Genomic DNA, 13,207 nt, shown 5'->3' on the forward strand with positions numbered 1-13,207 from the left:
CGCCGAGACAGAACCACACAAGTAAGTGACCCTTTAAGTCCCTGATCCACAGAAAATGCACGATGATAAACACTGTTGTTTTAAGCCACTAAAGTTTTGAGATATTTTCTTATGCAGCAATAGATAACTCATATGGTATGTGACACTTTATATCCTTGAACAGAACTGCATTATTGATAGAGAAGTTTATTTATTGAAAAGATGGGTCACTGGCTTCCTATTCATTATGGTTTCATGGCACTGTTTAATTTCTATACTGGGCTAATACCTTACTTTGTCAACAATTTATGCTTTTTAGAGAAAATGTTCTCTTATACACCCTCAATATTATTCTTTTTCTCTTTTTGTTTTTAGTTTGATTTCCAGTTAGTTCCATCAGTCAGCCAAGGTTTTAGTAGGAAGGATGTCTCATTTGGCCAAAGGGACAAACGCAGCATTGCTGTCGAGGAGTATGCGCCCAGGGAATGCCAACTGCAGACCGAGCGAAACCAGCAAAGTCTCTGTGCATTTCTGTGAACCTCAAGAAAACGCTGAAACTAAGAACACACGTTACAGGAAGTTGACAAGCTATCCAGAACATTTAAAAATCTTTTGTCAGTGTGGAGTGATGTGACCTTTATGACCTGAATACGTCCTAAATCTTCTCAAGGACACATCACTGTCATCTGCCCTTTGTTCATCCACCAGGCTGCCTGGAGCCCAACCCTGTTCCTCTGGGTCCTAAAGAGAAAGTCCAGGGAGGGGAGGCAGGACTGGGTAAGAGTGCTACCTCGGGTGAGCTCGGCTGTCTGACCGTGAGTGTGTCCTACAGGGTACATCGAATGTCAGTGCTTAGGGTCAACAAAAAAGTGACTCTGCATCATAGGACGCTGGTGCATTAATAACTCCTAACATTTAAAGGGTCTGGAAAATGAACACCGAAAAATGTAAATATGAAAATATAAATTAAAAGTTTCACCCTAAAATTCCTAAACAAGTCAAATTATTAACCAAATTAAACATTCTCTATAAGCAGGGCTTTGCATTGGGCCTTTAACATTTTCTGCATTAAGTGCTCTTGTTCAGAAGTCATGGAGAATTACTCACCCAAAAAAGAAACAAAATTGAGTTATTTGTAGTGAGGTGGATGGACCTAGAGTCTGTCATACAGAGTGAAGTAAGTCAGAAAGAGAAAAACAAATACTGTATGCTAACACATATATATGGAATCTAGAAAAAAAAACGGTTCTGGAGAACCTAGGGGCAGGACAGGAATAAAGAGGCAGATGTAGAGAATGGACTTGAGGACGGGGGAAGGGGAAGGGTAAGCTGAGACAAAGTGAGAGAGTGACATGGACATATATATACTACCAAATGTAGAATAGATAGCTAGTGGGAAGCAGCCGCATAGCACAGGGAGATCAGCTCGGTGCTTTGTGACCACCTAGAGGGGTGGGATAGGGAGGGTAGGAGGGAGACGCAAGAGGGAGGGGATATGGGGATATATGTATACATATAGCTGATTCACTTCGTTATAAAGCAGAAACTAACACACCATTGTAGAGCAATTATATTCCAATAAAGATGTTAAAAAAAAAAAGAAATCATGGAGAGAGCAGAGAGAGATTATCATTTCAATATTCAATAAGAATTATTATCCATGTTTTTATAAGCTCCGTGCACTATAAAGATTAACTACCAATAAGCTTTATTTTATGACTAGAAATCTGTTATATAATTATTCTCAGAATTACTTTTTTGAATAAGCAAATCCACGGTTACACTTATTATTGTAGAATTCTTGATTATTAACCCCACATAGACTATTGTTCAGTTAAATTTCATCTCAAAAGCCTTTTCAATATTTTGCCACTGTATGGATAATTTTGGTAGTCATTAATGCAAATTCACCCAAAGTCCATGATAAATACAATGTATCACTGGATTCTGTATTTAAACTTGCTTGTTTTGTTTATATTTTATATAGCTCATATTTAAGAAATCTAATATATATGTAACTAGACTTAAAATAGAAAACTGGAGGAAGGCATATCCTTGCCATGACAAAAAAAAGTAACCACATTTTTTTTTTCTTTTCACCTATTTTCTTTAAAAAGCAAATTCAAATGATTTCACTTGTAAAACTAACAATTTTTCAAAGATATAGCTAGTAAGTAGTACGAAATGACCCTTCCATGTGAAAAATTCAGCATAGGTTTGGTGCAGACCAATCTTCTAGAAAAATGTTTTACTGATTAAATTAGTGTTTATTCTGCAACTAAGAACCAAATGACAGTAACATATTAGAATCTATAGCTGCCAGTTAGAAAAAACAAGGGCCAAACCATATAGACCTTGTAAAGAATTACCTCAATTTTCTCCAGTCTCTTCGCTCAGTTTAATTCACTTAGTTGAACTTTAAAGACACTTTTCGCTTAAACAGGATGTGTATGTTTTACAAATTTTTGATAAAGAGCAAATTACTACTGAGTAAAACCTATTTTTCAATGGACTTTCAATAAAAATTTTGTTTAAAAACATGTAGGTCCCTACACTGTTTAGGAGATAAAACCAAAATTCTTTTCAAATAGAATCATTAAGGGAAAAGCCTCAACAAATGTGGAGTATTAGCTATAATAAACAAAAGAGTAATCACCCTACACTCACATTCTGAAATCACAGAGCAAACTGAATGGAAACATGCCAGTACCCAGAGGACCAGAATCTCTGATGTGGATTGATTGACAATGATGATGAAAACCAATGAGGGTCTGATGAGTCATCCGTAAGAGTGACATTAAGTCACCGGCTTTCCAGTAAAACTTTTTATTACCTGACTTTCCACCTGGGGCGTGTTTGGTTGCTGTTAATACATTTGTTTCCAGTAACAACAGATAAAACAAATGTGCAATTAATATATATAGTTTTGCAAATCATCACATTGAATCTAGATAGAATATCTTTATATTACATCGTAAACTGCGTGTTTTATAAAAAAATATGAAATTCAGTGATCACAGTTTGAAACTTTGCATATTATTTGTTGTTTTGCACTTAAAAGATAGATATATATTTCAGTACAAGTTTTCTTAATTTGAAACATATCTCTTTGAATATCTTCAATATCTAAACACAAATATTCATAGCACTAGTTTTCCTCTTTAATGTAGGAATTGAATTTGTAAGTAACTTGCTTTGGGTGCTTTTAAATATTTTTAGCAAAACAGAGAGTTCTTTTAAATAATTACTTCTAGCTGTAAATTATCTAGCTTTAAGATACACTCAAAAACAGTTATTTAGCACAGGGTAATTACCTCCTCTGAACCATACTCCAGTGCTCTATAATTTTAAATAATATGTTTCTGAGCTGGTAAATAAATTGTAAAGACTTGGATTCTTAATTGCATTTCCTCTGTTTTCAGGGATCTTTGGTCAATTAAACTGTTTTTGGCTGTGCTTTGTAATGAGGCAGGAAATTGAAGAGTTTGGAGAGGAGCTTGTGTAAACCAGACTCACACAGGCCATCTGCTGAGGCAACCCCACAGCAGTCATTCTAACAAACGACACCAATGGCTGGCCTTCCTTGGAGAATGGGCTTGTTAATATCATGCAGACATTAACATTAATGTGATAATAAAGTACATTCTACGGAGAAGGAAGTTTGTCATCTGGCCCACGTCTCCCTTCTATTTCACAGAATTTGTAAATACTTTCAAAGAGAGAAATTCACTTTTTTCTCCTAATGCCCATTCAAATGTTTAATTGCCCATTTTCTTGGTATAGTGTCAACTTATTTCCTTTTGTTACCCCCTTATGGAAAACAGAGAGTAGTTAATGAGTATTTCCCTTGGGAAATCAGTCGTCTACTTGATAATATTGTTACCTCTTAGCCTTCAGGTTAAATAACTTTTACTCATAGGCTTGGTAATCAGTTCTGTAAATCACTTTTTGGTTCCAATGTTCTGGGTTTTTTCCATACATCTCTTAAATGTGGAAGCAAAAATTAGATACAGTTATCTCTTAATGGGCAAAAATGTCAGAAGAGTAATTTCCTTTCATGTCTTGAGAATGATTTTCTAGTTTCATTCTAACTGTTAATTCAACAGCATCTTTGGTGGCTTCATATTCATTTCGTGGCACATTACGGTCCAAGGGTTGTTATTGCTACATTTAACTCTGGCTCGATTCTTTGTCATCTTTGTTGCTTTGAAATGTTATTATGAGTAGAGATGGTAGATTGAACACATGCATCTGCTTTAACTCTTTCCTGAATCACTGCAAAACAATGGTAAGTTACCTTTAAAGGCATAAAACCACAAGAATGGGAGAATGTGAAAGGAGACGACATTAACCTTTGGAAGCTGAGAACCAGATGGCAGAGTGTGGATGACTTAGCAGACTCAAGAAAACCAAATCTTTACACCAGGAGCTGAGAAACAGCCTGTGTTAAATCACAAAATCCTTAAAATGTTCAGGAGTTACATCTGGAAGTGGGGCTAAAGGAGGGGAACTAAAATAAGGGGGACTGGATGAAAGCCTGTTTAAGAAATGATCTGAGAAATCCCTTTCTCTGCTCTGTGCAGCTGCCTAGCTGCCCCTTCCTAATCCCAGCAAAAGGCGGCAGGTTTATCACCTGAAACGTGTAAATAGGCCATCTCTGCACTGGGGACCCCAGACTGTGTTGAGACTCAGGCTTGCCTACTGGAAACAAGGAGAAGAAATGGGCATTGCCTTGTTGGAGCTGAGGCCACCACTGCCCTATCCGCCTACCTTGCTCCCCAAATGCTGGCAACCCGGCAGGAGATGCAAGTGTTTCCTTTGGGGAATCTGACCAGAATACAAGGAAAGACTTCAAGACAGTGAAGTTGAGGGTCCCTTAATTAAAAAAATAACAAACAACCCCCCCCAAACCATCCAGATTACCCGGCGGTAAAGCTCGTTGTTGGCAAGGCCACCATTCACTCCTAACTTTCCAGCGGTTGTTTAGAACCCATTCTCTTGTATGAGCACATGGCCAAGGATGGCTGGCACTGAGGAAACCCTCTAAGCTGAATGACAGACCCAAACAAACAGAAAGATGCAGGTTGGAAGAGACAGAGACTATGATGTGGAAACTATTTTTAAAAACTATCTACGTCTCCAATTATGTGTATCTAGGAGAAGACTGTACATATACAAATATGTGTATACAAATACATATATAAATTACTATCTTCATCGTAGAGATGTTGCAGCCTGGAAACAAGAGGACAGGATAATCCATATTCATACATGTTCACACACATGTGGATGAAACTATGTATGGAAAATGGAGAAAACATAGGTGAGGGGCTTTCCTGGCCCTGGCAATCTAGAGGCAGAAGCATTGCTCAGGGACACAGCCCCAATCCTCCTGTCCTCCCACAGACGTCGGTATGGCCTTGTCGCTTCCAAGTTCGTCTCAAGAACCCAGAGGGGGGCTTCCCTGGTGGCGCAGTGGTTGAGAGTCTGCCTGCCGATGCAGGGGACGCGGGTTCGTGCCCCGGTCCGGGAAGATCCCACATGCCGCGGTGCGGCTGGGCCCGTGAGCCATGGCCGCTGAGCCCGCGCGTCTGGAGCCTGTGCTCCGCAATGGGAGAGGCCACAGCAGTGAGAGGCCCGCGTACCGCAAAAGGGAAAAAAAAAAAAAAAAAAAAGAACCCAGAGGGCCAGACGTTTGTCCACTTGCCTGCCCAGGTTGGTAAATCCTGCCTGCAGGGTGATATAAATCCCCAAATACAATAGGCTGGTGGGTGTCAGAGCAAGAATTAAGCTTCTCAGATCTGGCTGCAGGGCCCTCATCAAACAAAAAGGGGCTAAGCTGAGACACACAGCTTCTGTCCTCTTTCTGCGTGGCCACCTTGCATGCACAAGGATTTGAGCTCTTGGCCAATCAAATCAAGAATCTAACGCAACTTTAGATTGGGTGCATGTCTGTGCATTGTATCTGCCGGAAACCCGGACCTGGGATGGGTGGAGAACCATCTTTCTTCCAGCGTGCTGGGTTTGGGACAGGGCACCAGGATGTTGAAAGAGGGCTCAGTGGCCCGGGTGACAGTCCCAAGTGTGAGATCTGTGGGAGTGCTGTGTCAGCGGGGTCGCCTGCGAATCCCCAGAGGGGTTGGAAACCTCCATGAGCAGAGCCTGAGTTTTGGGGCCTGGTCTAGGGCCTTGCTATGGTCTGGACGATGACCCGGGACAGCAGGACTCCCCTGAGCCCCGCAGACGACCCGCGGCTGCTGAGCAGAGAGGATCCCTCTCGAGGCTGAGGACTTGCAGGGGTGAGTGGAGCAGAGGCGATCGGCTGCCACGGACACAGCTCTCTGTGAAGAGGTTCAGCCAGAGAGAGGCAGACAGGGGCTGCTTCACTGGAGCCCATGACTGTTTTAACACGTGAGAATTCATCTTGGCTTTTACAGAGAAAACTTTCCGAAAAGCAGAATTGTGACCCTGGAGCTCTAAGATTTGTGAAAATGGAGGATTTTGTTTTTCTCTTTTATAAATGGTGTTCAGAGGCAATGGAAAAGGTGACTTTGAAGTGGAAGATGACATGGACTGACCTGAAATAATCTTGGGACAAATGAACTAAAGTGCCGAATAACTAAATTCTGGGTTCCAGGTACAACTTTGTTCGGGAGAAGACGATTTTGTAGGGCTGGGGCCAACAGAGATAAAAAGAGAGGGGGGATCCCATTTGGAGTCTCAGAGTCTGGAAGTCTCAGGAAAAAATTTGCTTTGGGGCCACTTGAGAATATTGTCTTGATGCCAAGACATCTGGGGCCTCTGCGGGGGGCACTGACCACTCTACTGGGCCTCACCAGCCTGGGGGAGAGGGGGTGGGACAGATGGGTCGTGAGTGGCCCAGCTTCCGTGACCTCCGTCCTCAGGAGGCCGACAGCCCTTCCTGGGAGGACCCTCCCGGTGGCCTGAGAGGGCCGTGTGGCGCCTCCCCTGCTGGGCAGGCCACCAGGGCTCTGCCTTTATCCAGTGTCCCCAGGACTTGCAACACGGACACCTCCTGTATCTCCGCATGTCACGTTTTTCTGAGAGTGCCTGGCTATATTTTCTGACCTCCTTAACCAGCCTTTAAAAACTTAGACTAATTAACCACAGAACTATTTACTCTGTGTTTTTATGTAAAGTATTTTAAGAAATTGAAGCTCCACGTTAAAGCTGCCTGAGATAAGAGATCACAGACGTGATAAAAGGAGATTCTAAAATGTAAGGGCAAAACGAAAATTACAAAGAGAAAACTGGTAGCTCAGAAAAAAAAAAGAGCCGACAATTGTATTAATAAACTGTCATGTCAGAGCAAGGTAAAGGTACTTCGCAGGGATCAATGTGAAGTGAAATCAACAGCATGAATTCATGACCTTTGAAAAAACATCTTTTTTCTATTTTGTCACTGAAGCTACCAAAAGTCCCTGGGCTAATCTGTTCTCTCTCAAGTGCTCACGTGAAATAAGATAATGTGCCCTCAAGCACCGAGAGATTTTGGTCTCTAAATCTAACTACTGCTTAAAATATTCAGGGCTTCCTGGAGAGAGGCTAACTCCATGTTGGCAGTGAAAGATTTAAGAGGAAATCAGGGCATCTTGTAATCCTACTGCTTGCAAAATTCAACAACGCATTTTTAGCTTAGCAAAGGAAGGATGCTTTGCAAAAGAAGCGGGAACCACCAGCCAATGTAGATTTATTTTCTCAAGACAAATAATTCCCACCTTATAAGCTCACAGTTGAGGGGCGCGATCTTGAGTTTAGCAAATCATTTGATTAAATCATGTAATATCCTTGTGACTAAAGAAAGAGATGTAGAGTGGATTTTAAGACAGCTGTATGGATTCAGAACTCGTTAATACCATAGATTCATAGATGATTTACGAACGAGCAGGACAAACGCAATGGCATTTAGCCCTAACCCTCCTTAGTCAACATTTCTAGCAACAATTAGAATGATGACATGCCTAGGAAATTTAGAGATGACACGAAGTTATGCGGGTCCGCCAGCCTGCCCTATGAGACAAGATTCCAAAAGATATTTTCAGGTGAGAATGATGTTTGAACACCAATCACTTGAAACTGAATAAGAAGAAACATAAAACCACACACTTAACGTTGTAAAAATGAACGCAGCGCGTAATGAGAAACCCCTGATTTTTAAAAGTTCGTATAAGGAACATAGGGGGTTGTTAGTTAACTGAAAACTCAAAATGAATCAACAGTGTGACATGGAGACTTTTTTTTAAGGAATGCTATCTTAGGCTGCATTATTAAAGTATCTACATCAGGCGTCAGAAAACTTTCTCCGCGAAGGGTCGCATAGTACATCTTTAAGGATTTACAGGCTATACGGTCCCTGTCACATACCCAATCCTCCTGTCCAGCATGAAAGCAACCAGAGAAAATACATAAAGGAAGGAGTAGGACTGCACTCCAACGAAACTTTATTTGTGGACACAGATTTGAATTTCTGATCGTTTCACATGTCATGCAATATTATTTTGATTTTTAAAAACCATTTAGAAATGTATCTTCTCCCTTCACCTTGCCCCCCCCCCCCACACACACACAAAAGGAAAAATGATTCTTTGCTTGCTGCAGCTGCACTGCCATCTTTGGAGAACGCTGCTAGAGGGACTCCCTACAGCTGAGGGGAGGGGGGAGGGGGGGAAACTTCCGAAATGTGTATTAAGCAAATCTCACCTTCAAAAATCCTCAGAACCTCTTGATTAATATACTTCTTTATTTCTTCAAATGAAACCACATCAGCCTAAAGAGAGAAAAAAGGCCTGTGAATGCAGAACCTAGCACAAGTGAATAAAGAACAGAAATGCTGGGAAGAAGTGCATAACTACAGTGCTTTAAAGGCTGTGGGCCGGCACCGTAACCAGCGATACGAACATACTTCCTATTAGATTTCACACGATTAGGAAAGACATTTCCTATTACTTCATTTTCTGAAGTAATTTGAACCAGTGTTATGACGGGACCACCCCAGGCACATTCTTAACCTGTAACTAATCCCTGGACACTGGTGAAGTCAATATCTAACTGATTTTATTATGTATCTTCAAAGGAGGAGAACTCCAAGTACGCTGAATGATTCTTCAGCATGTTTTGTTCATGGGATAAAACTTACCAAGTTTTACCCATTTCATGGTGAAGTTTATTTGCAACCTGCACATTGTAAGCACACTTGTATTAAGCAATTTCCTTTCCTTGATAGAAAATGCTGCGGGATCTGGTAAAGCGGAGGAGGTAAACGACGCCAGTTGAATTTTTAACCCCTTGACAAATAAATCTACATGAATTCGACAAAGAACCGAACATTTAAAAATGGTATCTCACATTTATAACAGTAACGTTTTACTATAATACCTTGACATTTTTAAAAGGGAGCTATTATTTTTCATGATGGTTAGGGTTTCAAAGTATGTTGTTACTCATAAAGTGATGATTTCTGTGGGACAGAACAGTTCCAATTTCAATATTTTACGTTCACTGTTTATGGGGCAAATGAACTTGAACGAATGCATCTAATACCACGTGCTGACACAGCCCTGAGGGTTCACTGTATGGGCTTTATTCACGCAGAGTACAGGCAGAGTGGGTAAACGAAAGCACATGGTGGGAACGCCCAATTCGGCCCCATCTCTGGAATTGGGTGATTATCTGAGGACGGCATGTCCTTAACCCCCTGGCCTCACGCTAGGACTCCCCTTTCTTCCTGATGTGGATATTTTCAGGTTCAGTCCTCCGTGGAATGGCCATCCACCAGCCTCCTGACGATGCTCATAAGGACATGGGCTTCCTTAGCCAAACACTCTTTCTTGGCCTAACAGGTTTCCACTTCAAAGCACCATACAGGGCAGATGTGTTGTTCTGATTGTCAACAGAATGGAGTGTTAACATGAAGCAGACGTGTGCTTTCTGGGTAGTGTAAGGGGACATTATGGACAGTATGGAAGAGTGTGGGCTTGGAGTCGGTCAGGCCTGGGTCTGACCCACTGGATAACTGTGACGTTGGACAGGTCGGCACTCGGCTTCTGCATTCGTCAAGGCGGACGGACAGGTCACCTGTCCTCCCAGGTTAGTTGTGAGGCTCTATTGAGGGATGTTTAGTGAGTACTAAGAGGGGGAGTCCACACATAACTTGAAATAAATGACAGCTATTGCCACCCTTGTAGAAGCCAGCTTAGGTTCATTATATTAATCTTGAAAGGTTTATGACTGCTCTTGTTGTAAAAGGGACACGTGGTCAGTCCCAGCCACGAGTTCCTCGCCCACTTACCGGGGAGCCGGGGAGGCCTGGGTGGCCTGGAAGGCCTTGGTGCCCCGGGGAGCCCGGGGAGCCCTTATTTCCTGGGGGCCCCATAGGACCTATGGCTCCCTTTATGCCTGGAAGGCCTGGTTTTCCGCGTTCACCCTGTGGGCCTCGGTCTCCTGGAATTCCCTGATCACCCTGTTAAGGAGAAACATGAATAAGAATGAGCTCTTCTAGAAGCACGTTAGCTGTGGCTAAAAGCAGAGGTTCTGGATTCATACTGGCCCGTACTAGCTGTGAGGCCTGGGGCAAAGTGAATCGAACTCGCTGCACCCTGCGTCCTCTCCCTAAAGTGGGGTTATTAAGAGTATCCACTGAATAGGCGACGCTGAGAAGTGAGTTAACCCAGGTAAAGGGCCTAGAACAAGCCGACACGTGGAAAGCACTCAGTAAAAAGTTAGTGACGATGTTACTTGTACCTGGGTGCCAGTCTAGAATGATGCCACTTTTGAAAGTCAACAGTGGCTGTCACTTCAGGCTTGGGTCTCCTTTTCAATAAGGAAGGAAGATGGTTAAGAAGATTTCATCACTGAAAGCTTTCACTCGGAAAAGGAGACCCCTTTTCAGGACACTCAAAATCTCTCCTAAATCTTGTGTTTTTCCTTTTTTCTGCTTTTTCCCATATGCTTGGCCTTTAATAGTTTCTGTGGGTTGGTTTCTGTGCTCGTGTTTTACATGCACACGTGTATGTGTGTGTGTGAGCGTGTGCGTGCGCAGTGTATCTTAAAGAGTCAGGAAGGTGAGAAAGGGAGGCTTTGGGAAGGTTCAAAGTAGGTGACTGGGGTGGAGAGTCATCACGGAGGTCATTCGTTCCATAATGTAAATAAACTGTAAGAGAATTCATTGATTAAGATGCCGTAATAAATTAGATGCGCCTGAATCTGAGAAGAAGTTTCGTTAATGTAGACTTTGATCCTGCAAGGTGTCTACTACTGTATGTGTCTGTGCATGAGAATATGAAAGAGGGAGGGGGTGAGAGAGAGAGAGAGAGAGGGAGGGAGAATGCGAATGAGAGCATACGCGTGTGTGACTGAGCAGGTGTCTCAGTACCACATTTCAAACATTCAGTTCCACAGTTCCAGGAGGTGATGATCACACTGAATGTGAAAGAATGGTGCATTGACCTGCTCGGTATTTCACTGTATGATTCTTTTATTTGTGACTATTCTGCAGAAGTCCAAACTCTATTTCTCCTGATTTAAAAAATAATAAAAATGAATGAACAATTACAGAGATCTATCTGGTCATAAATGAAGAGATATAGAAAGAAGCCATGTAGAAAGAAGAAAAACAGTTGGACCTAATTTCAATTCTACTGTCTTGGTTATAAAAATATGTCTCATACAAGTATATCAACCCAGCTTGCATCTGGAGAAATATCGGAGATGACGAAGACTAAAAGAGGAAGAAAGAAAAGAACCACTAGCACACTTTGAGCATGCGCAAAATAAACACGATTAAAATCATCTATACTCTAGGCACACGGATGTTCATTATAGTAAGGTTTTTTATCATGAAAATTAGAAAGAACCTAAATACCCAGGAAAAGGGGGCAGGGTATTTTCCAAATACCTTGGAAAAGGTATATCCAAACAGTGGAATCACATATAGCCACTCAAATGTCCACGTGGATCTAGATTTACTGACATGGAAAGATGGTCGTCCTATATTAGGTGAAAGAATTCACTTACGAAACAGTACGAACCAATTTTCTGAAAAGTATATATTCACTTGTACCGATGCATTGAGCAAACGTGTATATGATGTATAACAGTGAGATGGAAATATGTCCAAAATATCTCTGTGTAGTGGGAGAAGGTAGGCTTTTTTTCTTTTTTCTTTATATTATCTCTATTTTTGTGTTTCCTTCAGTTAGCATGGATTATTTGGGTAATAATAAGTAAACTAGACACCAGTACACAAGAATGTGTGTGCACGTGCGCACACACACACGTGCAAGCCCTCGCTAGAACCCCTCTGAATAACAATGCTCAAGGAACATGTTGCCATGGAATGAATCCATTTCTAGCAGAAAATGCTAAGGTTCCTTAGAGAAGAGAATGGGAAGCTGCAACAATGACATCAACAACCAAACAATGAAAAGAAAAGCGTACGCCGTGACTGGCATTACTAGTAGCTCTATATGTTCATTTCCCCTTTGTCTTTCTCTCGCCCCTCACCAGCCCCCCTTACTCAGCCTAGTATTATTCCCCCAGCTCAGGGGGTCTTGACAACTCCTCTGCTCCCAGGGAGGCATTGGAGTTGCAAGGAGACATTTTTGGAGGGAGGTTGGTTGTACAGTGTCTAGTGGGTAGAGGCCAGGGATGCGGCTAAACATCCTACAAAGCACAGGACAGGCACCTGTGACAAAGAATTACCTGCCCCAGATAGTAACAGTGCTGAGGTGGAGAAACCCTACTTCAGGTAAGGAACACACGGGTGATAGCTACAGTAGGGACAGGTGTCTGAGACAGGAGGCTGATAGAAGCTTTCCAAACTGGAACAGCAAACCAGACTTAGTTGTGAATAAAGGCAAACCAGGTAGGGGTATCTGCCATACGCCTTGATCCTGTTTCCCTGAATGGTCCCATTTTATGCCTGGCGGAGATCTTGGATCACAAATACCCCAGCCTTTTCCTATGCGGAGATTTCGAGGGGGTCTACGACCATAACTGTGTAACTCAAATGAGGGGGCAGTTGTGGAGACAGACTTAAATAACAATCACAGTAGGAATGTACATACCCGTTCTCCTTTGGGGCCTCTCTCTCCAGGCTTACCCATGATGCCCTGAAAAACAAATGTCAGCACTAAAAATCACTGTGTGCCAAGATTTCTCATCAAGCTGCTGGATCAGGAGCTCTGGCAGGTAATCTGGATGTAGTTTT

The 13,207-nt window shown here is 42.2% G+C and overlaps 1 protein-coding gene across 1 annotated transcript in view; it reads right to left on the reverse strand.

Annotated features, from left to right (window-relative positions):
- Positions 1-13,207, reverse strand: part of COL19A1 (collagen type XIX alpha 1 chain) — a 352,964-nt gene that overhangs the window by 8,138 nt on the left and 331,619 nt on the right. Inside the window, exons 45-47 of the mRNA XM_060167691.1 lie at positions 13,065-13,109; positions 10,289-10,459; positions 8,701-8,767 (exon numbers count right to left, since the gene is read on the reverse strand). Of these exons, the coding sequence (XP_060023674.1) occupies positions 8,701-8,767; positions 10,289-10,459; positions 13,065-13,109 (283 nt within the window). The remainder of the gene's footprint in view (positions 1-8,700; positions 8,768-10,288; positions 10,460-13,064; positions 13,110-13,207) is intronic.

This window comes from Lagenorhynchus albirostris, chromosome 12, assembly GCF_949774975.1.
Source record: "Lagenorhynchus albirostris chromosome 12, mLagAlb1.1, whole genome shotgun sequence".
Lineage (NCBI taxonomy): Eukaryota > Metazoa > Chordata > Mammalia > Artiodactyla > Delphinidae > Lagenorhynchus > Lagenorhynchus albirostris.